Genomic DNA, 27,103 nt, shown 5'->3' on the forward strand with positions numbered 1-27,103 from the left:
TAGCAGCAAAAGGCCACGGGGAAGCTCTCCCCCGTCCCCCCGTGCCATCTGTTGCTTGTTTGGGTTTCTGTCCTCCCCGGGATGGTTGCTGGGAGGAGGAAGATGGAGAAAGCCAAGGCTGGGGGGCTTCATTCAACGAACACCCCAAAGGGGAATGAGGGATGGAGAGGGTCCCACCTGGCCTTCTGAGCCCTGGGGCTGGAGGGGGCTGCTTAGCTTGGTCAGAGGCCGCATTAATCCCTCCGCTCTGGCATGGGGAGCGGCAGGGAACCGAGTCAGAGTGGCTGAAGACACGGTGGGCTTCCCGGCGGGATATTTGAGCGGGGGAGGGTGGCCTTTCAATCAAGGCCTCGGAGAACAGGCTGCTTGACCAGAACTGGCACCCCAGAGTGAGGGGGCGGCATTCCCCCAGCTGCTCTTCTCTGTCCAGCCAAGAAAGTGCCAGGCAGCAGAGCATTTGCCCCTGTACAGTGGCTCTCTGGGGCCGGGATGGGGGCACAGCCAGCCTGCGCCTGCTCTTGGCTCCAGGGGTTCCAGGGATCCTAGCCGAGGAGGGGGCAGGAGCGTTGGAGAGCACCCCAGCTGCCTCTGTCTGCGGAATGCTGACCTGGCTCCTTCCTGGCAACCATTCGGGAAGGGGAGCAGATTTCCTGGCTGGTGCTGCTGCAGGTCAGCACGGCCGGCCAGCCAGTTTCCTCTTCCCCCTCCCCATTGCCCCCCCCCCCAGTGCCTGTGGCAAAGCTGCACTGGGCCAGGATCCGTGTGCCCAAACCCAAGGATTCCTATGGCTGCCAGAAGAGCAGTATAAGGGTGGGGTCTTCCTCACTTGAAGACCTCTGGAGGCTTTGGGGTGGCCCACGACACTTAATGGGGAGGGGGATTGTTTGCTCAAAGTGGAGGAGCTCCTTTGTGGCTCTATGCCAGGGAAGCAGGTCCTGTGGCAGGAGCTGCTCTGCCTCCAGCCCCAAAGTCTGTGGCTTCAGTGGCCCCGGCGATGGCTCCCAGCCTTTCTCCCCTCTGGTGTGGGTGAGGGGAATGGCACAGATGCCCCTGGGTTTGTCTCAGAGCTTCTCTTGAGCAGGGCCAGCCAAGCCCCCAGGCGCCCCTCCCTGCCCTGAGCTTCTCAGCTGTGAGGATGGATGTGAAAGTGCCAGCCGGACCCTAGACTGCAATGAAGGCAGAGCCCACTGACCCTGCTGGACGTGTCCCCCCAAAGCTCCTCAGAAGCCCCCTCCCCGTTGTGGGAAAAGCAGGCAGGTTTCTCTCTTTCCTGCTTGGCGAGAGCCCCTTGTGAGAAACTGCATGACGCTGCATAGATTTTGCATCATTAAGACAAGGAAGCCCTGGAAGGTTTGAGTTTCCTGCTAGGGAGGAAAGATCACAACTGAGAAGCCGTGTTGTTGCAGTGTCTTCACACTGGCTCAAAAACACCCAAGCTGTTGGGTGCCAACAGTCCCGCTGGCAGGACTACCCCAAGCGCCATCGATGGGAGCAGCTCAGAGAGCCACGGAGGCCGTTTCCCTCTCGCTTGGAAACGCAGCACCGTCATCGGCAGCTTCCTCAATGCCGGCCCTGTGCAAGGAGGTCGTGTCATCTTCAAAAATATTTAATCCCATCATCACACTTATGAAAAGAAGAGGAGGAGGAGGAGGAGGAGGAGGAGGAGGAGTTGTCTACATTGGCTTCTGCCCCCCGCCTTTCCCAGCCTTCGCAAACCACAATACACTTTCACAGGAGGGGCAGGAAGGGAGGTGCGGCCTGTATGCTTTAAAAGGAGGGAAACACCCACACACCCAAATCCTTGGCAACTGCAGAGATGCACCAGCCTGGATTTCTAATCTAAAACACATGTTTAAAAATTGTCATGGTTACATTTTCACTGTTTTTACAAAGACGGGGAAAAACAGCCCAATATCTGCCTCTGCGTGTTCATCCACGGAACAAGAGTGGGCCGGAGGGGGGGGGGAGATGCAAGGGGCAAAGTCTTCTGTCCTCGGTGCGTTTCCATGGAAAGGGGCAGCAGGGAGCCCCCCCCTCTTTCTCTTTCTCTTTCTCTCCTTACTACCGGGCTTATTCCATGGCAGAGGCCTCCAGCCTAGAGTCACCGTGTGTGTGTGTGTGTGTGTGTGTGTGTGTGTGTGTGTGCACGCGCGCGCGTGCAGAGGGAGGGGGTGTCAGCCTATCTCAGGTATTCTTATAGCTCATCCGGCTGACCTCTGGCCCCTGCATTTGAAGCCACCTTTAGGTTCCCGGGGGCTCCTGGTACAACCTGGTGGGTGGGTGGGTGGCAGTGCCAGAGGCCTCTCGTTGCTCTGCTGGGGAAGGGGGCCAGGTGGGTGGGACTCTCCGTCCTTTCTGGCAGCAGACCCCCAGAGGCTCCTTTGCCAAAACCGGCAAAGACTCGGCACGTGATCAGGGCCAGGAGGAGAGAAGAGGCTGCAACGGCCGTGTCCAAGACCCTCCCCCCTCAAAAGGTCCCCTGCCCTTCATCTTCCAGGCCTCCTCTTCCTCGCCCATCCTGGCTGCTGCCATTCATGCCTCACGCTCGAAATAAAAACGGCACAGGGTTCCCTCGGCTGGGCTTCTGGGTCTCCTCCCCTGGCCGCCAGTGGCCCGGAGCCTCGGGGCTGCTGTGTTTCCCTATGAAGGCTCCCCTTCCTTGCCCTGTTCATGCAGAGGCAGAAGTGGCACCAGCTGTGCCCAGGGGGGGCCAAGAGAAGAGCTGGGAGCTTTGGCCGTAGTGGGCAAGTCCAGTCTCCCTCCTTCACCAGAGGCGGTCACCGTTTTCAGCCGCAGGTTTGCAAAATGCACCCACACGACCCAGAAGGAGAGCCAAGCCAGGGCGTCCCTTGGGGCTGGCCGCAGGAGTAGCTGCCTTGCCAAGCGGACTCAGCTCCATGCCAGCAAATCATGAGCCCGGCACCCGCCAGGAGAGGCCACCGCAAAGACGAGGAGGAAGAAGTGGGCACAGCTGGATGGAAAGCGGAAGGAGAGCAGCGGGTCCAAGCTCTCAGGCAGATTCCACCCCGTCTCCAAGTTGGGCCCCTGGAGGAGATATCGGGGGTGGAGGTCGAGGCGGGGTGAGTGTCGAGGGCTGCTTCAGATGGACACCTCGTATTCCCGGGTTTCCTGTGGAGACAGAGGGGGCACCGGTCACTGAGGACCCGTTGGGAGAGAAGCTTGGGCACAAAAGACCTCGGGAGGGGCACCTTCACACCTGAAGAAAGGAGCAGCCGGGCGCACCCCTTGCTGGGTTCCATTTGGGAGAGCCACCAAATACACACTTAGTAGAATGTCCTGCATTTTTTAGTTTTCTCTCACTCTGTAATTTCTTTTTTTAAATAGGGAAATGTGGATTTGAGCCCGGCAGGCCCACCACTCCAGTCACAGGGCGCTGTGCCTTTTCCAGCGGGGGAGAAGAACGATGGGGATTCCCCTCCCTGCCCTGGCCACGCTTAGGGCACTGGGACGAGGCTCCCCCCAGCCACACGGACAGGTCACCCTGCCAAAAGGAAGCCACTTTTGAGTGGGATCTGGCTCTGCAACCTGCCCGGTGGCCGCCTGGCTGGAAGGGCAACCGCGGCCCTGGGATGCCCTGGCAGCCTCCATTTAACTCCCAGCCAGGTTTGCTGAGAAGAGGCAGCAACTCACCCCTGTCTCGTAAATTGGGTTGTCAAACTCCGTCTCCACCGTGATTTGGCTGTATGGATGTGAATACATGAGGGGCAGCCGCAGGCTGGAGTAGTAGCGGCACCTGAAGGGAAGAGGAAAGCCAGGCCTCCGTGGGTCAGGCCAGCTTCCGCCCTGAGCTCCCAGGGAGAAAAGCCACCAGGAGGGGAGAGCATGCATGGCGGCTGTGCATGCCAACACGAGACCCTCCCTCCCTCCTCCCTACCTCGTGACGTAGACATAGGCGCCCCCCAGCAGCAAGGAAACGACAAGAACGGGGATGAAGATGGCCAGCGCCATGTTGCCTCCCTCCAGGGACGTTTCTGCAGCAGCTTCTGCTACTAAAGAGACAAAAGGCTGCAGGGCTCCCGGGCACAGCCTGCCCCTCCCAGGTGCCTGGATCTCCCTGGCGGGGGAGGGGAATGACGGACGGACTGGCTGAGACTTACCTTCCAAGGCATGTTCAAAGCTGTCTTGATTGACTGGAAGAGAGGCAGGGAGTCAGGCGGTGGGGGGGGGCATGAGGGCTAACTGGTGCTTGGGCTCCTGCCTCTGACCCCCCCCCAGCCAAACCCCTCCCCTTTTAGTTGCAGGGTTCCCGTCGTCAAGAGGGGGCAGTTAGGGGAGCCCCGCAGAGCAGCCCCGGGAGCCGAGGGAGCTACCTTTGCAGGTGGGGAGCGGCCCACTCCACCGGGAGGGCTGCCCCAGGATGCACTTGAGGGTCAGCTCCCCGAGCAGCTCGAAACCTTCGTAGCACATGAAGGTCAGCGACTCGCCTGGCAAGTACAGGCGTTTGTAGAGGATCTGGTACCCGTTTTCGGGCAGACCTGGGTTGTCGCAGGCCAGGGATTCCTCCGCTGCATGGAGGGAATCGGGGAGCCAGTTGGCAAGGGGGGCAGTCTGGTGGGGTCACCCTCTTCCACCCTCCCCCCGGTTCCTTCTTGCATGCCGGCAAACAAGTGAGGGCGTCCCGCAGGGCAGGCACGGGAAAAGCAGCGCACTCACGGCAAGCCCTGGACTTACGCACGCAGCGGGGCAGCCTGGAGGTCCAGATGGGGGTCCCCGTTTCCCGACTGTAGCAGGTGAGAAGGGAGCTGCCCTCAAGCACAAAGCCCAGGTTGCAGGTGTACTGGATGGTGGTGCCAACCAAGAGCACTGGGTCCGAAATCAAGCGGGTCGAGTGTTCCACCTCCCCGGGGTCCGTGCAGTACATGACTAGGGTGAAAAGCGGGGGGCCAGGCTGGAGCACCCCAAAGTGCCCCAGGCTCAGGCCAGACCGTCTGGCACCTTCCCCCCTTCTGCCTGGGCCTCAAGGTGCAGCTCTGGCCCTCCCCGTAAAACCGGGTCAAAGCAGCCGCCTCTCCTGTTTGTTTGCAAACAGCTTTTGCAAGCCCAGCCCATTGTGTGGGTGTGGGTGCGTTTTGTGTGTGTTTCAGAGTGACTGACTCCCCACTTACTGGCTGCTGCAGGACTTAGACACAGCCTGCCCTTCTCCCCCCACCCCCGTTACCCTCTACAGCCTGGGGTTGCCAATCCATTTTCCAGCCGGCTCCTGTGGCTGTAGCAGCAGACACGGAGAGGGGGAACCAAGAAGGAAGGGCTCGAAAACTGGATTTCTCTGCCCCAAACTCTGGTTAACGTGGCAGGAGCAGAGTAGGAAAAAGACCGGGGGGTCTTCAGTGCAACTCCCAGCCACACAGGGGATACAGTCTGGGCAGGGCCATACTTTTCTCGCAGAAAGGGGGGTCGCTGCTCCAGGTGAGGTCCCACTGGCAGGTGAGGGTGTCGCTGCCAACAATATCGTAGCCCGGGTCACACTGGTAGGTAATTTTGGCCTCCCGAACCAGCTCGGTGTGAGAAGTGGTCTTCCAGCCATTCTGGATCTCCGGCAGGTCTGAGCAGGACTCGTTCCGCGAGGCTTCTGCAGCCAGAAAGGGCCCAGGTGAGAACGGGCAGAGCGCCCAGTGGCCAAAAGGTGGGGCACCCCAAGCTCACCCACCAATGTAGCTCATGGTGAAGCCCAGCCCCTTCCCGAAGAAGAGGCCGGCCGGGTCCGAGTGGAACTGGATGGTCAAGTCGGGTGTGGAGGAGTAGAGCTTCTGGGGCCCACCGCTGCCCAGGAACTGGCCCAGGATGTGGGCGTTGAGGTCATCCCCGTCGTAGACCGTGAGGATGTCGCTCTGGCTCAGGTTCAGGCTGCAGGGAGGGCGAGAAGAGGGCGGCGGAAGGGCCCTGCTGGGTCTCGGCTCAGGGAGGCCGGCTCCGCGGGGCTCTCCCGGGATCAGCAGCTGCTGGCAGGGGAAGGGGAAGCGCTGGGCCTCCCCTCCCCCCGGAGGACCCCTGGCTGGCGAGAGGGGACGGAGGCAGCCGGCCCTGGTTGCCAGGAGTCCCTGAGAAGCTTATAAGCAAGATGGCGGCACCCTTTCCTGCTCTTGCCACCACAGATAGATTGCTCCTGGATAGGAGGGCTCTCGGATGCTGCAAGCACAAGGAGCTGCTTTTCCTTGGCTGAGGAAAAGGACCGGATCCACAGCTCAGGTTGGTGCCTGGAGCTCCAAGGGAGCAGAAAACATTTTACTTTGGCTTGTCTCACTGCCTTCGGCTGCCAATGCTTCTTCTGGCCGGCAGAGGGAGCCGCCAGCCCAGCAATGCCAATCTTTACTTGAGATTTTGCTCTCCCCCCCTCCCAATTCCTTTAACTGCATTGGGCTTTTCTGTGCTAAGAAGTGGTCATTGGTGCTCCTGGTCACTCCAGCTGAGGCTGGCAGATTCTAAGCAGCAGCACAAGGTTGGGGTGGGGGGTGGTGCAAGGAGGGGCGGGCAGCTCTGCCAAAGCATCTTGGAAAGCCAACCCTTCCGAGGCCAGGGAGGCAGGACGGTGCGGTTCCCTTTTAAGAGCAGCCTCTTCCCTCCCTCAGAGGCCGCAGGCTTTTCTCGGCTTGCATGGATCTTGCATGGATCGTCCAGAAGAGGGGAAAACAAGGGAAACACCCCCAAAAGATCAGGGACGCTGCGTGGCTAGAGAGCCGTTTTAGCAGGCTTCCCCGCGTTCTGTGGGCTGCCACGGGGGGAAGCGTGATCAAAGTATCTGTCCTTCAAGCTGGATTATCAGGAGCCCCACAGAGGCTTCGGCAGGGAGGAACCCCGAGTGCCAGGTGCGGCTTTAATTGCCCGTGAGGGGGGTGTGGGTGTTGTGTGGGTGTGAAGCAAGGGAGGGGAAGGGCTTGTGCTCCCAGGGGCTGCAAATCCTTTTGCCTGAGGTGGCCAGATCAGTGGCTGCTGGGCCTTGCAGGCAACTCCAGTCAGGGGACACCACCGAGCAGATCTGCCTGTGCCCCTCCCCCACCCCGACGCAGTCCCACTTTCACTCTGCAGGCAGACAGCAAGCTCCCCGGCCCCCCAAACAGCCTTTCCGAAGTGCAAACCGTCCTTCCCCCACACTGAGTACAGATGCCTGAAATCCTCTCCCCCAGCTGGGGACACACTCACAGCTGGATGTCCAGAAAGATTCGCTTCTCCTCCCCCACGTGGACCTTCCAGACGCAGTCCTCGCCCTCTGCATAGGGCTCCGGCCAGTTGGGGGACAGGATGACTCCAGCCGCCATGGAGAGCTCTCCTCCGCAGGTGGCTGCAAGGCCGAGAGTCAGGACGGCCCCAAGAGCAGCCCCCCCCGAGGCCGAGCCCCTGCCCTGCCCCCCACCCACCTCGGCACAAGGGCTCCGTGTCATTCCAGTAGGGGTCCCTGAGGTTGATGCACTCGATGACCGCTGGGCCCTGCTCCAGGGTGTGCCCGGGGTCGCAGGTAAACTCCACGATTGCCCCAGGATTGTAGGTGGCGTCAGAGGTGGTGAAGTTGCCATTCTGCAGGTGGGGCTCGTAGCAGTGGCCCTTCTCAAAGGCTGGGAGGGGGACACAGAAGGGCAGGACTGGCACAGGCAGACACCCCCCAGCGCCCCCTTCTGCAAGCAGGCCTTGCAGCTCCCCACCCACGTCTCCTTTCGGTGCAGGGAATGGGCCAAACCCAGCCAGGGAGCAGGCGGTGGGTGGAAGCAATTAGTTTGCAGAGGGGTGTGAACTGGACCCTATTTTTGCTGGAAAATTAGAAGGATCCAATGACTGTTCTGATTCCATCAATTGAATTAAACTATCAAAAGGGATCCCTTTTATTCACTGTTTAGGTTCAGCATTTTTTTAAGGGTCTTTTGTTCATGTGCAGCCAACCATTTTATCTTTCGACCCTGGGAAATCGAGCCGATCTGCCCCACTCAGCTGGGGGCTTTGGGGGCTTTCCTTGGCCCAGTCAGGCCTGCTGGCCTCCGGAGCTCTCCAAGGTGCTGCTTGCTGCCAAAGGGCCCTGCAGGGCACCGAGTGGGTCCCAGCCGAGCCCTGGGCATCCCTGGGGGGCAGAGGGTTCCCGAGGCAGGCAGGGAAAGAGCAGAGGACCCGGGGAAGAGGAGGGGGCTCCAGGCTGGATTGTGGGGGGAGATGCAGCCTGCAGACAGCGCAAAATCAAATTATGTTTAGCATGGCAGAATTTATGTGGAGAGAAAGATGAAAAAGGAGGATGGAGCAATAATGATGATGCAGTAAGTAAGTCAGAAGCAATAAAGGCCGGAAAATCAGTGTTCCCCAGCCAGCGCTTGAGAGAAAAGGGGAGCCCAGGGTTCCTCATTCACCCCAAGAGAGGAAAGACTTCACTTCACCGCCCACAATCCGCTCTTGCTCCAGACCTTTGGCTCCTGTTTCCGAGAGGCTCCAAAGCAGCTGGGAGGTCTCGGTGTTCCTCTCTGCTGGATTCCCTCCAGATGGTGGGAAGGGGGCTGAGCTGCTCCCCCCACGCCAGGCTCCCTTTCCAGGGTGGGTGGGGGGCTGATCCAGCCTTTGGAGGAATTCGGGGGTCGCCTCACCCGCCACGAGGCCTCTGGAGAGCTCAGTCTGGCAAGCATTGCAGAGAGGGGGTGCGGGGCTTCCTTGGTACCTTCGCCCCCCTCCCCCGCCCCATGGGCAGACGGCAGTTGGCTCTGATCTCCAGCACCAAGGTGGGAGGGCTGCCCCACTGCAAGCAGCCCTGCAGGGTCTTGACCTGACCCTTTGGGAACAGGGAGGGCTGCATCCCTGTCAAGTGCAGCAGCAGCAGCAGCAGCAGAGAACACCCCCCTGCCCTGCCCCCCACCCGGTCCGATCAGGGTGTGGAAGAGGGTGAGGAGCCTCACCTTCGAACCGGATGTTGAACGTGGCCTCTCTGCTGGGGTCCTCCGAGGTGAAGTCGACCCGCAAGGCATTTCCTTCGCTGATCACCCCTTCGAAGGGCACGTTGCTGCCCGGCCGGGAAGCGTAGAGCACGGCTGAGCGGTTTGATTCTCCACCGTAGACCACCATTCTGGAGCCCAAGGAGAGGCAGGTCAAGGTCAGGAGGTGGTGCGCGAGAGCGGAAGCCCAGCAGGATGGTCCCCTCCCTGCCCTTGCTGCCAGTTCAACTGGGGAGGGAATCCTTCCCCCCCTTCTGGAGCGGCTCTCCAACTCCTGGGGTCACATGGCAAGGACTTCAGGTAGAAGTCTGCCAAGGCTCCCTAGGGAAAGCGCCGTGTTTTCTGTGGTCATAAACAGGCGTTTTACTCTGGAATCCCAGCACAGCTCATAAAGTTGTTTTATTGACTGTCTACCAGTTCCTCGTTTTTATTTTTATTTTTAGAAAGGCTGCTCCTTCGAGCACCAGCACCTGCCTCTTCTGATGCTGTGGGCCTGGCAGTGCTGGCGAAGTGAGCTGGGGGGCCAAATGCCGCAGGTGTGTTTTGGAGAAGGAGCCTTTTACTTCAGGACGGCTGATGCACAGGCTGGTGGCAAACGGCACCAGGCTTTTAGTTTTCAAGCACACAGCTTAATGTTACAACTCACAGCGGGCATTTTGCGTTGCCGCTGTTGTTGATTCCCAGAGAACGTCAGCCCGACAACCTCACCTTTGCTTCTCCCCCAGCGCCAGCCTCTCAAAGTGCAGGTGAAGCTTCTGCCCCTCAGGGGCGCTGACCATCCACACACAGGCCACGCTGCCCGAGGGGCTCCTCGGAGAGGTGGGTGCCAAGATGCGGCCAATGGTGGCATTGTGCACGGTGCCCCCGCAGGGGGCTGAAAGCAGAAACAAGGTGGTCAAGGCACGGCCTGCCACCCCTGGCCACCACTGCCCGCCCATCCCCCATACCTGAGCAGATAGGCTCCGGGGCACTCCAGTGCGGCTTGGAAGCGTTGAGGCAGACCAGGCTCTGGGGGCCCTCCAGCTCGTAGCCCAGGTGGCAGTGGAAGTGAGCCAGGCCCCCTGAGTGCAGGCCCATGACGGCCACCTCCCCAAAATTGGGCCTCTGTGGGAAGCTGCAGCTCAGCATAAATACTGTTGGGGAAAGTGCCAGATGACGCTAAATTGACAGGTGGGGGAGGTTTGCCAAGCACCATGGAGTGGAGGGGTGCTGGGTGACGGGGAGACTCTGCAGCCTGCCCTGCCCAGGGGGAGCCAGACCGAAGAGGCTGCATTCAGTCCACCAGCAGAGAGCCCAGAATGGTGCCCTCCCTCCCTCCAACCCAGAGATTTCACCAGGACTCTGCCACCTGGGCTGGTTCTCCTCTGAACACCCTCCAGGGCTTCCTGGAAATCTCACCCGCAGCCCCACATGCCATCTCAGGCCTTGCCCTCTATGCCACCGGGCACCATCTGTGCCGCAAGGCTTTTACGCTACTTTGCCCTCTCCACTTCCCTCCCCCTGCAACTGTGGAGGATGCCCTCTTCCCTCTCAGCCTCCCCCTACGCACACCTGCTGCACCTTTTGTGCCAAGAGGAAGGGACAGGCAGGTGCGTGGAGGTGAATTGACTGTCTGGAAAACACAGCAAGAATGCTGGGTTGAAGCCCCACCAATAAGCAAACAGCCCCTTTCCTTTGGCTGCAGAGGCTCTAAAATTGACCTGGGCCAATAGCCGCTATCCAGGCCAGAGGGACCGGTCATCCCCTGCAAAAGGCTCTGCTGTGGGGCAATTCGGGCCTTCTTTGGGCCCCTGACTCTGGGCCTTCGAACCTTGGCAGGAGGCAGCAAACACATTCCTGCTTTTGGAAAGGAAGACCTGCAAGGAAGCTTTGGGGATGGGGGGAGGGAATCTTGGAAGGGGAGGGGGCTGTCTCTACCGGCTTACCTTGATAATGCAGCTGGAAAGTCCCAAGGCCGTCCGAGAAGGCCCGGAAGAGGACCGAGATGGTGTTGGTGGGGCTGCGGATGACCTGGCCTTCCACCAGGAGGGTCTGGTTGGCCAGAGTGACCAAATGGCCCTCGTCCTCCCCACGAATGGCCAGCACTTCCCCCTCGGACAGGTTCACGCTCTTCACCTGCACATCAGGGAGAGACCCGTTAGGTGAGAGGAATCCCAAATCCTACGCTTTGCAGAGCTGCTTCGCTCGGGGGAGAAAAGGAGAGGGGCGTAATGGGGCGCCTCACCTCTTCAGGTCCCTCTGGGGTGGAGCAGCCAAACAAAGGGGCTGGGGGCCAACAGATGGGGAGGGGCGGGAGGGGTCCCTTTTCTGTGGCCTGTGCTCCATGGTTCTTTCCTTCCTTGAAGGGCTTTCCTGCTCAGGCTGGCATTTGTGCTTTAGCAGCCCCAGAAATTACCCGCAGCCCCCAGGGCCGCGTGCAGCAGCCCCAGCTCTCCCGGCCCAACAGGCAAGCCAAACAGGAGCAAAGATGAAGACCCTGCACAGCATCAGGAATCTGTTCGGGAGGATGAACCACCCGGGTGGGGAGGAGCAACGTAGCTGGCCAGGCATTTCCCTTGGAACAGGCTCACCCAACCCTGCGTCCCGTCTGACTGTGGCGGAGGACTACAACTCCCAGGATGAGCAGCAGGGGACGGAGGGTGTGGGGCCCTCCGGAAGGCTCCCGATTGAGCCGCAATTTCTCTGGGTCCCATTTCAAGGCTACATTTTGCAGCTGGGTGGGAAGTCAGGGGCCCAGGGAGGCAGCCCCCTCTCATGCCAGCCCTCCCTACCTGCAGCTCCACACCATATCCGGTGTAGACTGTCACCCGGAAGCTGCACTCCAGGAAGCCGTTCCGGGGCACCAGCGGAGCCTCGGCTGAGTCGATGTAGCCCTCCGGTTCAGAGAAATTCATGCTGCAGAGACCTGGAAGGGAGGCCAGCCGAAAGCTCCCTCACCTGGCCTCTTCCAGAGCAGCCAGGACCAGCCTCCCAGCAGGCCTGGAGGGAGCCTTCCTGGCATGGGGGAGTTCTGGGCTGGGAGCCTCGGAGGTGGCCGGCTCCCTTCAGGAGGAGGGGAGGAAAAGGGCTCCCTTCCGTCTTCCGGCAAAATGCCTCGGAAGGGGCATCCATGACCCCCCCTGCCCGGCTTCCCAGGAGCAGAGCGGCTGGGGACACAAGAGGCCAGCCAGCAGGCAGGGGCAGAGAGCACTTACTCGGCAGCTGCTCCGGAGGGGTCGTTCCTCGGCCCTCTTCCCTGGAGGAAGATCCCCCCTTCGCAGCCTCTTCCTCGGCCCTCTGGGTCCCCCCTTGAGCAGAAGCCCCAGGGCTCCAGGCCAGCGGCAGAACCGTGGAAGGAGAGATCTGGAGCGAGGAATGGCTGGTCACACCCAGGCTGCTTTCCCCAGGCCCCGTGGGCGGCTTCTCATCCAGAGGGCCGGGGCTCCCCACGAAGGGCCCAGGGCTGGGGGGCAGCTTCGGCCGCTGTTTCTCCTGCTTCTTCCTGGCAGGAGGGGTTGGCCGTGCGCTGGGCACCGAGGAGGCCCCCCGGGAGGGCAAGGCCAGCTTGGGCTCTTCGGGCACCTGCTCCGGACTCTCTGGGGTGGGGTGCCTGGAGGGCCCCGTCTTCCTCCTGAGAAAGGGGCTGTTGGTCAGCTCCTCCCAGTGGGACAATGAGCCGGTGGGCTTCCCGCAGAGTTTGTGCCTGGAGCAGGAAAGGGGAGAGAATCGGGCAATTGGTCAACGGGAAGCAAATCGGCACCAGAAGACTTGGGGGGGGGGAGACACACACTGGGCCCCTGAGGGCATCTAGCGGGTTCCAGGTAGGGCTGGCTCTGGTTCCAGAGCTTTGGCAGAAGGGCCCAGCCAGGTCCAGGCGGGCGGGTGGAAGCTTTGAAGCCGATGGCTGCAGGCAGAGAGAGCCCACGAGGGGTTTCCATGACTCTGCTGCTACCTCGTAACTGGGGGAGAGTTGGAGGGGGAGAGCGCCCCTCCCTTTGCAGAAGGCCAGCGAGGTGTTCCTGATTAGAGAGGGCGGGCTCTGCCTGAAACCTGTCCAGAACCGTCTGATCACTGCCGCGAGAGCCTGGAGATTAATTGCTGTGAAATCCTGATTTATCTGGGGACAAGCAGCCCTTGAGGCGATGGAAGGAAGAGGAGACGGTCGAGCCCAGAGCTAAGCTGGCCTGGCTGCTCCCGGGAAGGCCAGGATCCCCACCGCCACAGCTGCGGCAGCTGTGCACCTTTGCTGAGAACGGCTTCATGCCAGCGGTGCCAGGAGAGCTGCAGAATCAAACCTGGCATCAAACAAGAAAAACCCACCGGCATTCTGGGCAACAGGCCACGATGGCTAACCTGGTTTCCTCAGCGCATGGTGCACAGGATGCTGGGGATGAAAGTGCTGGCGAGCCCCTGGCCAAAGGTTGCTCCCTCAGCCCCTCCCCCAGGGACAGAGGGTGAGGGGGTCCTCCGAGGGGCTTCTGCTGAAAGGCCTGGGACTGTCCCAAGAGGCGAGGCGGCCTCTTTCAGTTTAACCAAAAGCCCCTGGAAAGAGGGGGAGCCCCCTCCCCACTTCCCTCCCTTTCTCCAGCGCTGCCTTTCCCGCCCAGTGGGGGGCCACGCTGCCACACCTTTCTCTAGCCACCAGCAGGGGGCGCCGTGCAATTTCTCTGTGGGAAGCGGAAGTAATTGCAGCGCAAGTGCCACACTTTGCCTGCTAGCAATGGCCGCCCTGGGAGGGTCCTTGAAGCAGAGGGAGGGGGAGGGAGCAGAGGTCTTAGGATCTTATTTCTGAGAAAGGGGGGGAAGTATACCTGGAGACAAAGAGCTTCCCCCCGTGGGGTGCAAATAAGTCCCTTCCTTCGGTGACCATTTTGAAAAGCAAATGTAACTGTTTAGAATAACAGCTTCTAGAAAGTTGACCAGTTTCTCATTACATGGGGGAGGCGGGGGGGGCTGGAGTAGCGGTGAAAGAAATTCTGGCTCAATGAGGCAGAAGTGGGAGGCTGTCCGGAGCCTTGCAGGGCCAGCTTGGCTCCTAAAGGGGTGTGTGTGTGTGTGTGTGTGTGTGCGCGCGCGCAATGCTCCCCCTGTCTCCTGCGAGATGGGCAGAGAGCCCTAGGTCCCTTGGTGGGGAGAGGGGCTCTCTCTTGCTCTGAGCGCTGGAGGAGCCCCCCAACTCCTGTCCGGCTGTGGCTGAAACAGCCACAAATGGGAGATTCCTGAGCTCTCCAAAACACTTCACTGGGGGAGGGGGGCGGATGGGACGGGGGACATTTGCACTCTTTGTTCTCCATCCAGGCCCCCCCTACAATATTCTTCCCGCCAGGTGCCCCCCCCCCCTTGGGCCAGCCAATGGATGTCCCTCTGCGTCACAGTTTGGCCTGCTGGGCAGCAGCCCTGGCATTCTTGCCTGGCCCAGGGTTATAAATCAGAGCCTTATTTAGGGGCGGGACTCGGGACCCCAGCCCTCAAAGCTCTGTTGCCCAGCAGATGGGTCTGGCTCAGCCCCCACCCCCACCCCAATTCCAAGCCAGCCTCTGAGTCCCATCCCAGGAACACCCCCAGCGGCCCTTTTCCTCTGGCTCTCCCGGGCAAGATGCCCTCAACCACAGAGGCTCCGTCCCTCCCTCCCCCCCAGCTAATAGCTGTTGATGGCTCATCCTCCAGGAATCGATCAAGGGCTGACTTGACCTGCCTGGATATGCAAGCGTGCACAAAATAGTTGGGAAGCCCGGCCAAGTGACAAAGCAAGGCAGACAAGGTGAAGGCAAAGGTCGGCCAGCCGACAAGGGACGTGCCAGTCCCCCAGGCAAGCCAAGGGGGCAACTGGAACCCCTCCCCCCACTTGCCCTTCCCCCTCCCTCGCCTTTTCTTCCCCGGCTTCACCGATGAAATGCTGCGTGTTTCTCTTGCCAGGGATAATTAAGCCAGCCTTGCAGAGTCTAATCTTGGCTCTGCCTTCCAGCCACTAATAGATCTTCGGTTCCTGCTTATCTCTGGGAAACAAGGCCATAGATTACCCCTGTCCCCTTTGGAGGGAGCTGGAAACCCAGTGGGGGCCAGGGCCGGTTTCGGTCTCTGGGGTTGCTATGCGGGTGGCTCACAATCTGACTTCCTAAGAACCTTCCAGCACTTCGGGCAGAGCAGCCCGCCCAGAAGGCCGTCAGGGGAGAAGGAGGAAGAGAAGAGACGAGAAGCAATGCTTCCACTGAATCCGCCCTTTGGTCCAGCTTAGGACAATGGCTGGAACAGAGTTCGGGACCAGAACTTGCTTGCTCGTGGCCCGACCCTCCACCGGCTGCAGGGAGGGCTGAATGGAGCCTGGCCAGGCGCAACCAGGAGCACAGGTGCCCCCCCCCCTTCGCATCCTGCTTGCCTGCATTTGACCGTTCCTGGGGGTGGGGGGAAATCAGGCTAGAAATGACAAGATTTGTAACTGACTCCCCCATATGAGGATTTTGCTCTCAGGTTTGAGTGCATCCTCGTCGTACACTTGCTAGCTTAACATGTGTGGGTTTTTCTTGCTTTTAAAATAAGCTCTCTTGCCATCTTCTTAATGACGTCTCCTGCATCTTTATAGAACTGGACGCTACTGAAGTGTAGCCGAACCATTGGAATTTGTCTCTCCTCTGATCCATTGGCCAAGCCCCAGGGGGCCACCCTGCACCCCCCCCCCACAGAAGGGCCGATTTCAAAGAGCTGCTTCCTTGCCCTGAAATTGTGGGGGGCTCCCAAGAGCGTGCCTCTTCCGGGTTCCTTTCACCCCACAGGCTGCTGCACTTTGAAAGTAGGTGGCTGTTACACCGTCCTTCTGGGCATTTCCCCCAAAAGAGAATGAAATATGATGGCAGTTTGGAAACGGAAAGACTCAGAGACCCCGACTGATCCGCCCTGCCTCCCTTCCTTGCGCTGAGAGGGGCTTCGGGGCACCTTCTGCCAGAGATTTTTCTAGGTCAGCCATCCCAGTTGCCTCGTGCAGGAACCTTCCCATCTCGGCTCTCCTGGACAGATTAATTAACTGGATAATGGCAACAGCAATGAAGGGGACGCAAAGAATCGCCCCACATCCTTCTTGATGAGCAAAACCTGCCAGTGACTCAGACTTCAAGGGACTCTCAGCAGCTCCTTCCACCGCCCTCCCTGCAAAACTAGGAAACAAACACGAAAGCCTCTCGCATCCTTTCTTGCCTTGGTCAATTCAAATCCCGGCCACCAAATCCTGTCATTTTGCAGGAAAGAAGGGAGTTTTTAAAGGGCTGGAGATGTGACTTGTTCGAAATGCTCTTTATCAAGAGGGGAAGGGAGGGGGGAGGGGAAGTGCCAGCTTGGGGGACGGAGTCAGAAGACCCGGATTCTAATTCAGCTCAGCCAAGCTGAAGCTTTGTTGGCTGACTGCTTTGGTTAAAGAGAAGACTCGGTCCAGCTTCTTTTCTGCTGGGAAAGAAATGAAATGCTAACTTGGCTTTGGATGATTAGACTTGTTTAGGACGGTAGAAGTGCTCTTGGTTGTGGTTTAGTCCGGTTTGTTGGATTTCAGGTATTTATCTGTACGGAGGAAAGTTGGAAGTTGCTTTTTCCCTTTTTGTCAGCACTTGTCAATTTGGCTTTTCCCCTCCTCTTTCCTCTTTTTAAATTTATTTTGTTGGGTATGAATCATTTTTACTCAGCTGCTAAGATGCCCAGGGAGACTCCCACTGAATAGGGCAATTCCACTTATTACGACAGTCCTTGACAAAGAGCTGGAAAAGGCTCCTTCCTGAAACTGCCCAGGCTTTGATTTCAGGGAAATCTCACCGTTTACACTTTGCAAAGTGCATTTGTTGCTTTCTGTTTTTCTTTATGATTAACAAAATCCTCTAACCTCTGAGAGAGGTTCATGGGCAAGAAACCAGCAAAGCAAATCCTTTCAGTAACAAGAAAAACTCAGCAACCCCTTTTAGCAGTGAGCAAATTAAAACTGGCAGGTCGGAAGGCTAAAACTGCCCACGAGGAGGATTCCAAGAAGAAGCCCCTGTCTGGCATTGTCAGCTGCTGTTTGCTGGCCCTTTTCTTGACTGCAATCCAAAGAAAACAGGGTTGAAATGGCTGGAGTTCAAAACTGCCTTGCAAAGAGGGGTGTGTGTGTGTGTGAGAGAGAATCACCGCCCCTTCTAAATCTGGTTTTCTATGAATCACAACCTGGGCTTTCCCTCCCAAATTGTGATCCTGCCCCACCTCTCCTGCCCCACTGCCCCTTCCTTAGGAGAGGCTTTCTCTCTCTCCCCCTCTTTGGCAGCCCCCTTTCCCGCCCGCCCCCTCCCCAATCCCTGCCTTGCCAGTCTTGGACTGCACCCCTGTGCCCTGCGAAATGCCCCGGGAAAGCATTCTGGGTCCGGAAGTGGTGTGGGCCTCCCTTCAGCTGAGGGGGCAGCCACCTTCCAGGCAAAGGCCTTGGGGATAGAATGTAGAATAAGAAGAGTTGGAAGGGACCTCAGAGGCCTTCTAGTCCAACCCCCTCTCAGGCAGGAAACCCTACACCATTTCAGATAAATGGATCTCGGCAACCGGCATTCAGCAGGGCAGGACTTGGCCCTCGGGTGGAAGGAAGGGGCAACTGTGGTCCCTTTCCGGGCCCCCTCACCCACCCAGCCCCTCTCCCTGGCCTTCCGCTGCCCTGGAGGAGCTGCTCCACCCAAGAGGCTGGTGTCCGCTGTAACCATGATAATGAACCCCTGTTGGGAGGAAGCACCACCTCCCTCCGAGATTGCCCATGTATAACAATCCAGTGCCAAATGCCAGGGGCCACTGCCTGCGGGCCCCTGGCTCACTGCTGTGGCTATTTTAGAAAATCCCTGCCTGCTAAAATGAAAGACCATGGGGGGAAATGGAAATATCTGAAGATACCTGCTTGTCAAAATTCATCCTTTTTTTAAAAGGGCGGATTTCACTCCTCCAAGACAGCCCCATTTCCCAAAGAAAAGAATTCTGCAAAGGAGAATTCCCTCAAATCTCGGAGGGAGCTCCCCCCCACCAGCACCTCCACCTTCTCTCTCGCAATCCCTTCACTGGGACTTTAAAGCAGAGAGAATTAGAGGCCTGCCAAATAATTGCTGACAGTTAAAACCATGGAGGTGGTTTTCCTTTTTCTCCTCGGCTCCTCCTCGATTCCCCCAGGAGGCTCGGCTCTCCTTCCTCCGCCACCTCTGCCTTTTATTCCACTCAATTGGCCTTAATCACATTAGAAAGGATAATGATAGCAGCCCTTTCTCAGGAGTGGGGGGGGGGCACTTGCCTGGCAAAGACCGGCCTGTGCTGAGCAGGAGCTGGAAGAGCAGCAGCCTGGCCGGGGGCGCTGCTGGGGGCCTGGGCTGAGCTGGGCAGGCCGAGAGCCAGAAAGGTGCCCACTGGATGGCTTTGAAGGCTGCCCAAGACAGGCTCCCCCAGGCAGCCATTGGGTCCCAGAGCAGCAGGGGGCAACACTGGGCCCTCAGCCCAAACCCAGCAGCCTGTCTGCAGGCCCAAAGGCTGGAGTGGCCCAAACAGCCAGAGGCCTTTGGAGATGGGGAAGGAGCAGGCACCTGTTCTGCCACGGGGTGGTCCCTCCCCCACCCGTCCTTTCCCCTTTCTGCACCACTCACCCACCTGCAGCTTGCACCCCCCCTCCCCGCTTGTCCCCATTGGCCAGTCCAGAGTGACCATCCCTCATCCAGGCCCCACAAACGATCCCCCTAGTTATCCCAAGAGGCCGATGGGATCGGGCTCCCCCTGAAGAGAGGCACCTGGTCTCTGCTCACGGCCCTCAGGATCACACCAGCCAGCACCAAAAGCTGCCGCCGCCTCCTCCTCCTCCTCCTCCTCATTAGGGTGAGGGCGCTTGCCTAAAATATAACCCTGTGCCGCCTGATTGGAGACCCCTTGAATGGCGCCAAAGAACGGCCGAAGGGAAGTGATGGCCTTTCCAGGCAAACAGAGGTCATGCAGACTGTTCTTCCAAGGGCCTTCCGGTTAGCCTCTGTGGGGCTCAGGAACCAACCCCCCCCACCCTCAGCAGGACCCTCTTCTCAACCGAAAACCCCCTTCTTCGTGACTGGGTCCATTCTTGGCACCGGCACCCAGAGGTGCCACAGGCTTGCAGGAAATCCCCCTCCGGGGCAAATGAAATGCTGGCACAATCTCTGTGATGCAGCAGCCGCTCCGCACGCCCCAGGCCTGCCCGTTGACCTCGCCTCCTCCCCCCGCCCAGCCACGCCCCTGGCTTTGTCTGGCTCCTGGCGCTTCTCCTGGAGGTGAGGGAGCCCACCTGATCAGTATTCCATCGGAGCCTCCTGATAGGTAATCACCTTCATCGTGAGGAGGCGGCGGGAGGAATGAATGACGGTGCTCAACAGAGACAGCAGCGGTTTTTCTTCCGCATGTTTTTGACCGTCAGTTCTGGCACTTTGCCTGCGGTTCCCTCTGTCTCTGAACCCCTTTTCTGCTGGTCAGGATGGCCTGAAAGCAAAGGGGGCCCCTCGGGGGGGTAGAGTCTTAAAATGAAGATAAAGTCTGACAAGTATTGCAGGGCGAGGGGGATGGGCTGGGAGAAGTCATTGCCAGGCAGAGGCACCGGGGGGCTTATGCGCAGAGTCCGGCCGAGAGGCGTCTCTGGGGTGGGGCTCCGGCCTTCTCCGGCCCTTTGGAGGCCCTCCGTTCCAAGGAATAAGCCTAAGGAGCCCAGCAGTGGCCCAAACGCCCTGCAAAGTGGCGCTAAGTGGGTTTGTTCCTAGTGACCCCACCGAGCCTGCAGGGGCTTTCAGAGATGAGAACCGAGGAAGTGGAGGGTTGCTGGGTGTTCTGCATATTAATAAAACTGAGGGGACTTTGGATTATCGGTCCACCGGTGCCTCTGCCGCTGCTGCTGCTGCTGCAGGAGTAATGAAATGCCCCTTGAGCCACTTATTAGCCCATCCAGAGAAGGCACCCCTCTCTCGGCCAAGATGCCTGCACGGAAAAGATTGGCACCTGGAGCTGGGCTGACTGGTCCTCTTCGGCAGCATAAAATCCGGGGGAAATCGGTATTTGTGGCTGGCGGGAGTTCAACCGAAGCCCGTTCCCCCACTGCCGAGCGAGTGCCGGAGGCAGTGAGAAGGGAGAGGAGGCTCGACTCCGGGAAGGCCGGCCCTCTGCCCCCCCTTCTGTGCAGCCACGGAGAAAGCCCTGCCCTGCCCAGCTCCGTGGGAGAGTCATTTCCACAGCACAATCCCCAAGGCTGGCCGGCTGTCGAACACAACCCGATCTAGTGGGTGGGAGGGTCTCAGGGCCAAGCTCCCCGAGATCTCCTCGGGGGCCCTGGGGGCAGATGCTGGGGGCTTTGCAGCTTGTGTGAAGGCCCTGCGCAGAAGGACCGGGGGGGAACGACGACCTGGGAAGGCACCTCCTGCCTCCGATTCTGAGTCAGCTTCCTTGGTGGATTTCATTCCGAGCAGCCCAAGGGCCTCCTCCTCCTCCTCCTCCTCCTCCTCCTCCTCTGCCTCCCCAGTTCCTCTCTGGGAAGTTCTCCAAGGCAGGAAAGAGGCATTTGGGAGGCCGTGGGGAAGGCGAGGCCGTTTCCCAACCACACCGCAAGAGGGCTGGTCGGATCTGGAGATGGCAAAAGGGGGGTGGGGCTCTAGGAGGGGCTCGGCCTCTCCAGAGCAGGTAACTGGAGGCAAGGACAGGGCCCTGAGCTTCGCAGCAGCGGCAGCAGCAGCAGCGTTGGGCCTGTTTCTCAGCTCTGCTCTGCCACCAGAGGAACTTGGGGATTGGGCTACCCTGGGAGGGGGGAGGGGGCTCTCTGGCTTTCTCCTGATCCTGGCCAGGGTGCTCTGAGGATACGGCTGAGCTGCTGTCTGAAGCCATTGTGTCCTCAGGCTAAGGATAGAGCTGGCCTGGCTCCAGCCGAGAGAGCAGCAGCCAATCCGGGGGCCTTAGGAAAGACACCTATGGGAGCTGAGTGGCTTTGCAAGCTGGGCCCAGGAGAGCCTCTTCCCAAAGGGCCAGCACTCTCGGCATTGGCCACTTCCCTGCCCGCCCAGCCTTTCCTTGGGCAGGTCCAGTTCCCGCTCTGGCCTCTCCACCAGCAGGACTTTTAAAAGGTCCTGGCCTTCCCCCAAACTTTTGGCATCCAAGGATGGGAGCCTGGCAGGATGGGGGGGGGGTACAACACTTGGCAGGAGGAGCCATCCTGATGGGGGAGGCCAAGGCCCCCCCCTCTCCTGTGACTGACAAACCCCCTCCCATTGCACCCGACCCTTGGCAGAACCCCCTCCCGGGGGAATCAGCCATGACACAATCAAAGCGAAGCCCTTGTAAACAAAGAGGCTACACCCGCAGCAGGTTTCATCTGGGCGGCTCTTGCGCCACGACCCTCTTTCTGGCCTGCATACAGGGAAGATAGAAGAACAATTGGACATTCTTGGGCAGCGTTTTGTTCCAGAGAGATTCAATCATTTCGTTGGGCATCTGCTGGTTTGGTCACCGTTGCGTCACTTTCCTCCATTTGGTGAGCACAGCTGCTCTCCCCACCCCCACCCCCGTGCCCCCACCTTCGCTTCCCTCTTTCGGTCCTCTGATTCTAAAACCTAGGCGCCTCCAGGACCCTCCCAAGTGCCAGATTCTGCTCCAGCTGAAGAGCCCTGCATCGTCTGACGGGCAGCCTTATCCCGCCAGGAGGCACCTTATGGGCAAACCTCTGGGAGGGGTCAAGGTGGCCCTATTTAGGATGCCGGCTCTCCCACAAGCCAAAGAGAATTCTTGTGCAGGGTTGAGGCTGTATAGCAAATTCGATCCCAGAATAATCTCATTGCAGGCCCTCAAAATGGCTTTCTTGGAAACTTCCTCCCCTTGGAACTGTCCCTTCCGGGGATCACAAGGACAGCAGATCGCGCCCAGTAGCCCAGGAACCGACCCTTCCTGGGAAGTTGTGTTTCTCCACCCACCCTCTTTTCCAGGTCAGCCTCGATTCCTGCCATTCCCTGGACCTGGACTCTCTGGTTTTCTTGGCACCATTTTCAGAGGTGGTTTGCCTTGCCTCCTCTTCCTGGGTCTGGGGAAAACGGCCCAAAGTCACCCAACTGGTTTCATGCATAGGGCAGAACTAGAACTCACCATCTCCCAATTTCTAGCTCGGGCCACTCAGGGTCGCCTACAGCCCTACTCTAGCCAACCATAAAAGCATTGGAGGGAGACAGCTTGGATGTTGCAACCGTTTTCTGCTTAAAGGAAATGGTGGTGCGAAAACAGCCCACGTCCCGGCCACAAGCTAGCCACCTTCTGCTGAAAACCCTACGCGCGTCTCTTTGTCAGCCACACTGAACTCCAGCCACAATCAATTTGCTATTGCTTCATGCCACACACACACACACACAAACACACACCCCGTGTCCTCACCCTCTGCCCACCTTGGCTCCTGCCCTGCAGCAGCAGGTGCCCCAGTCAGAAATGGGAGGTGAAGACGAGGAGGAAGCTCAGGGGGAGAAGAACCAACCTGGGATCCCCACTTTCCCTCCCAAATCCTCTCTCTTCCCTCCTACTGACATTGCTTTGCTCTTTGACTCACCAGAATAATGTGATTAAACACGCATTTCAAAAACGTGTCAGATCATTTAAGCTCATCAAGAACTTTCTGCAAGGGCTGCAACCTGCCCTCCCGGGACATGCCCCACAGAAGGACTTCACCATCCTTGGGGGTGGGTGAAGGCAAGAATTCTATCAGGCAGGACTCATTTGGGGGGTCTTTGCAAAGCCTTTCCTTGTCCCTATGGGAGAAAGGTGCCCCCAAATACCAGCCCCGAGAATGATAAAAATCTAATGAATAAAAAAATAAAATGAACTAGACCTTTTTTCGGGACCGTTAGAAAGAAAATGTCAGAGTCAGCCAGGCCTTTTGGTTTGAGGTACCCGCAGAATCCGAGGCGGGTTCAGAAGGACTTTGGTCTGCCTGGCGGCTTCTCTGGAGCCCAAGACCCAATTTGGGGGGACGACGACAGGGGGGGGGGTCCTTAGGACTCCCTCCCCTTTTTCCAAGCCGCCCGTTCATCTTGGCTTTCTCACGACAGAAACTACACCAGGGAAAGGAGTCCTCTGCACCCGCCTGTTGCTCCCCCGCGCTGGACGCAAAGGGAGAGGGGCGGATGGGGCCCCATCTCCCTGCAGTCCGCCCTCGTCCTGCGCCCGGGGTGGGGGTCCCACGGGGCGCTCGGGCGAATCCTGGCCCCCTTTGGCTCTCCAGGCGGGGCTGCCACAGAAATGCCCAGAGTGGCCCCTTCAGCTTCCAGACGCCCCCGACCTCCGCTGCCCCCCAACGCTCCAGCCACACCGGAGGCCTCGCAAGGTCCCGGGAGCGGAGGCGGCCAAGCCGAGCGCGCGCACCTTCGCCCGCTCTGGCTTCGGAGCGGCGGCGTCAGCGCGGATCTGGAACGAGCCTCGACCCGCCGCTTCCCGGCGCGGCTCCGGGACACGTTGGCCTGGGGGCGGGGGAGCTGTCCGGCGCCGTGGTGCTGAAAGCAGGCGGCCCTGAGCGGCGCACAGGGCGCCCGAGTCCCCACAATGCCGCGAAGCCAAGGGGAGCCCGTATTCAGAGGGGGCAGCGACCCGCCCTCCCCGCTCCGCCTGGCCCCCGGCTTCCACCTTCGCCTATCAGCTTGCGCCCGGGATGGCCTGCGCCCGCAGAATCCGCCCGCCCGCGCCCGAGGGCTCCGGGAACCCAAGTCGGCGGTCGGGCGGCGCTTCGAGGGCTCCTTTGTAGCCGAAGCGGGCCGCCGTAGCTGCTTCCCCGAGGCTCGGAACGGACTCTGCCCCCGCCGCTTGGTCCTACCTTGGCGGGTCCCCTCGGTGCGGCCGCCCAGCAGGCGGAGGAGGAGGAGGAGGAGGAGGAGAGGCGCGAGTCCCCGGGGCCCCGTCATGGTGCTGGGATCCCGCTGCCCGCGGCCAGCTGCTCTCCAGCCGAGCCGAACGGCCGCTCCCTGTTCGCGCAGCCCGGCTTGTGGCGGTGGCTGCCGCGGCAAGGAAGCCCCTCCTTTGCCAACCCGAGCTGGCGCTGCGGGAGGGGGGAGAAATGAGCTGCCGCTCTGCCCCGCCTCCTGCCCGCCCCGCAGGAAAAAGCCGGGGCTGAACCGGAGCTTTTCGCGACGGTCTGAGGAAGAAGAGGCAAGAATGCCACTGAGTGCGTGCAGAGTATAGCGAGCCCCGCCCGCTGCAGCAGTTCAACCCTCTGCTCGAGGTGGAGTGGGCGGAACCCCCCCTTCCTTTTCTCACTCTCTGAGCTCAGGTTGATAGCAGGCGCCTGCCCCTTGGAGGGCAGAAGTGGGTCTTTGTGAGCACGATCCTCCCCAAAGACACACACACACACACACACACACACACACATTGGAAGCAGAAGGCGCTTAGCAAAGGCAGCTGCAGCCAGGCAGGATGAAAGCTTCTTCTCTGAGGAAATCTCCCCACACAGAGACCCAAAGGAGGACAAACCCTGGATCAGGCTGGAGAGGCACCTGGTCACCACAGCAGATCTGAGAAGCACCTAGCAGGGATGGATGAGAGACCACAAGGAAGTTCTGAATCCCTGGGAAGAGGGATGCCCCCTCCCAAGAAGACACAGCAAGTGGTTTCCATGCCAGAGCCCCCCAAAAAACCAGCCCGGAAACCACCACCAGGCACATCAGCCATGGGGGCGGGGTGAGGGGGCCATGGGGAGGGGTACCCAGAACTGCTGCAGTTCAGCGTCATCTGGATGGCACCAGGCTCTGGCACCCCTTTGGCCAGACAGCCCAGACGATCCTGAGCCAGGCCTGGGTGAAGGACATTGGCTGCAGTGGGACTCCGTTCCAAGGCTGTGGCGGTCCCTCGATCCCACCACCCCTTCCACTGACCACAGGGCCCTGCTGGGCCTCCTCCCAGCAGACCCTCCCTCCTCATTAAAATCCAGCTGGCTCAGCCAGAGAGAAAAGAGGGACTGATGGGGAGAGGAAATCGATGGCCACAATCGGCAAGGCCTCCTTCTCCTGGCCTTCCTTCCATGGGCAACTCAGGCACTCGGCCAAAGCCACCGTCTTTCAGAACCAGCCCCTCCTTCATTCGGCAGCCTTGCTGGGTTTTCTCCCAATTTCTGCAACAACATCCCCTCCAGAAATGTTATTCTGTGCTTTTGCGTGCGTGCGTGCGTACACACACACACACACACACACCAAAGCCAAAACCATGAGCCTCAAAAGCCTTTGCCTACTTTAAGTAGCTGCTTAGCCACAACATTACCCAAGAGCCATTGCAGTTGGCTCCGTTTGGGTCAACACGCCATGCGGGGCAGTTTTTTCCAGGAGTCCATTGACTTTGAAGCCACGGAGGGAAAGGACCGAAGGGGGCATGAATCAGAAGGAAGAAAACTAGCGAAGAGCCAGAGCTGAGGACGAGAAGCAAAACATCTTCAACGAAAAACCAGGAAGCCCAGTTGCCTCTTGAGAAAGCCCCTTTGGGTGGGTTCCTGGAAGGCCAGCGGGACCAAGCCTTTTAACTGTCTTCCAGCCTGTGGGCAAATGCCACCCTTAGCGGGTCTTAGGACGAGGGTGTCTCTGAGTGGCAGCTTTCTTCTACCCTCCCGGCAGAATTGCAAGGAAGGGCCTGGAGCAAAAGCAGGCAGGAGGGGAGGGAAGCAGAGGACAACACAGGCAAGTGACTGAAACAAGAACGGATGCCAAAAACGTTGGAAAACCAAAATAGCTTCGGTTAATGTACCGGAAACGGCACAGAACGATTCTCCCAGGGAAAAGGTCTTTCCATCGTCCCCAAAGGGAACCCTTTTTTCTGCCTGGTTGGCTGTTTAATGTGGCCCATTAACCCCCTTTGCCCTCCAAGGAGAGAGAGAGAGAGAGGAGGAGGGGAGGGGGCTGGGGGGCGGCAGCAAAGGATCCCTGCCTGCTTTCACTCAACCAGGGTGAGTCCCTCAGGTCTCGTGGGAGCCTCTCTGTTCTGGCCACGCACCCCAAGGCAATCCGGGGGGGGGTCGCAGAGTCCACCCCTGGCACTGGGGAGGGGCAGAGAGGGGAGGGGCAGCTCTGCCTGGCTCTGGGGCTGCAAGTACAAGAGGACCGCTCCAAGGACAGCTGCGGTTCCCATGGCAACCCCATCACTGCCACCGTGTAGATCGGCCATCGGGAGGACTGGCACCTGTTGCGGAGAGAGGGGCCAGCCAAGCTCTGCTCACCAGAGGGCCCCTCCCAGGTGGCTTCCCCCTTCCCACTGCCCCCTACCCAAAAGCTAGGCAGGAATAACCTTTTGCTCAAAGCCTGAAAGGGGGAGGGGTCTCTCGGCTTCCTGGCAGCAGAGACTCCCCCCCTTCCTTTGTGGGGAACAGATGGATTGGGGGGGACTGCCATCCTCACTTTGGATTAGCAGGGACATTTTTCCAATAGCTAACTACAGTCCATGTTGTACCATCTTAAGGCAACCATGTCAAGTCAACACAACGCACACACCTGTTTTCTAACCTGCTACCACACTGGTTTCAATCACAGAGACCAACACCAGCACCACGAAGGAAGCAGCGGCTCATCTGGCTGGATTTCAAAGCCATTTGCTGATGTTTCCAATCAAACCTGACATTTCCAGGCAGGTGAGATTTATAACATTTGGAGTTTATTCCTCACTCTCATCCTCCTGCAAAGGCTTGCGCTCGGTTTTGCGCACTCGCACAGACATTTCCCTGGGATAAGCCTCACTTTGGGCCCACCCAGCCACGGGGAGCAACGTGGTTCCATGTGGGGGGGGGAGGGGTTTCCAGTGGAGAGGGAAAGGAAACTGACCCACAGGGTGGTCCAAGGTTACCTGCCTTGTGGAATCAGGCGCCTCTCCAGGTGACCAATAGTTGATCCCACCAGTTCCACCCACCAGTTTAGCTTGAACTTGGAGAGCCTATTTTGCACTGAGCGCAAACCGAGAGCAGGAGAAACTTCGGTGGCCCTTTGGGACTAAGAAGACTCAGCTGCCTGGGGAGGGCTTCCTTCCAGCCTGAGGGAAGGCCGGTGATCTCCCTTTCAGACTACATTTTCTGGAATGCAGCAGGGACGGGAGGGAAGCCACAGGGCACTGCAGTCTTCCTGCAATTTGGAATTCATTAAGGAAGGGAGAGTTCTGAGCGTACCAGGAAGAGGCCCTGCCAGAAGCACAGAATGCAACCCACGGCGGCGTTACCAGCTTAATCGGTATGGCAAGTGAAC

The 27,103-nt window shown here is 59.3% G+C and overlaps 1 protein-coding gene across 1 annotated transcript; it reads right to left on the minus strand.

Annotated features, from left to right (window-relative positions):
• Nucleotides 1-1,831: 1,831 nt before the first annotated feature.
• On the minus strand, nucleotides 1,832-26,585 carry SEZ6L (seizure related 6 homolog like). The gene is made up of 18 exons (XM_087942825.1): nucleotides 26,534-26,585; nucleotides 23,710-24,157; nucleotides 12,113-12,600; nucleotides 11,690-11,823; nucleotides 10,844-11,033; nucleotides 9,866-10,051; nucleotides 9,627-9,792; nucleotides 8,883-9,049; nucleotides 7,374-7,568; nucleotides 7,159-7,297; nucleotides 5,669-5,865; nucleotides 5,396-5,590; nucleotides 4,693-4,884; nucleotides 4,332-4,526; nucleotides 4,119-4,151; nucleotides 3,896-4,010; nucleotides 3,652-3,754; nucleotides 1,832-3,129 (listed from the first exon to the last, which is right to left on the minus strand). The coding sequence occupies exons 1-18, from the start codon at nucleotides 26,583-26,585 to the stop codon at nucleotides 3,100-3,102; spliced, it is 3,225 nt and encodes a 1,074-aa protein (XP_087798951.1). The 3' UTR covers nucleotides 1,832-3,099.
• Between the last annotated feature and the right edge of the window lie 518 nt (nucleotides 26,586-27,103).

The sequence above is a fragment of the Notechis scutatus genome, chromosome 13, assembly GCF_049901735.1.
Source record: "Notechis scutatus isolate UNSWTSFEM ecotype Mainland chromosome 13, rNotScu1.2, whole genome shotgun sequence".
NCBI lineage: Eukaryota > Metazoa > Chordata > Lepidosauria > Squamata > Elapidae > Notechis > Notechis scutatus.

Coding starts and splice junctions, on each gene's coding strand:
- SEZ6L (XM_087942825.1), bottom strand. CDS start 26,585: ATGTCTGTGCGAGTGCGCAAAACCGAGCGCAAGCCTTTGCAGGAGGAT. Junction 10,052..10,843: donor TTTCCAGCTGCATTATCAAG/GTAAGCCGGTAG, acceptor TTTCCCCAACAG/TATTTATGCTGAGCTGCAGC. Junction 7,569..8,882: donor GTTCAACATCCGGTTCGAAG/GTGAGGCTCCTC, acceptor TCCCCCTCCCAG/CCTTTGAGAAGGGCCACTGC.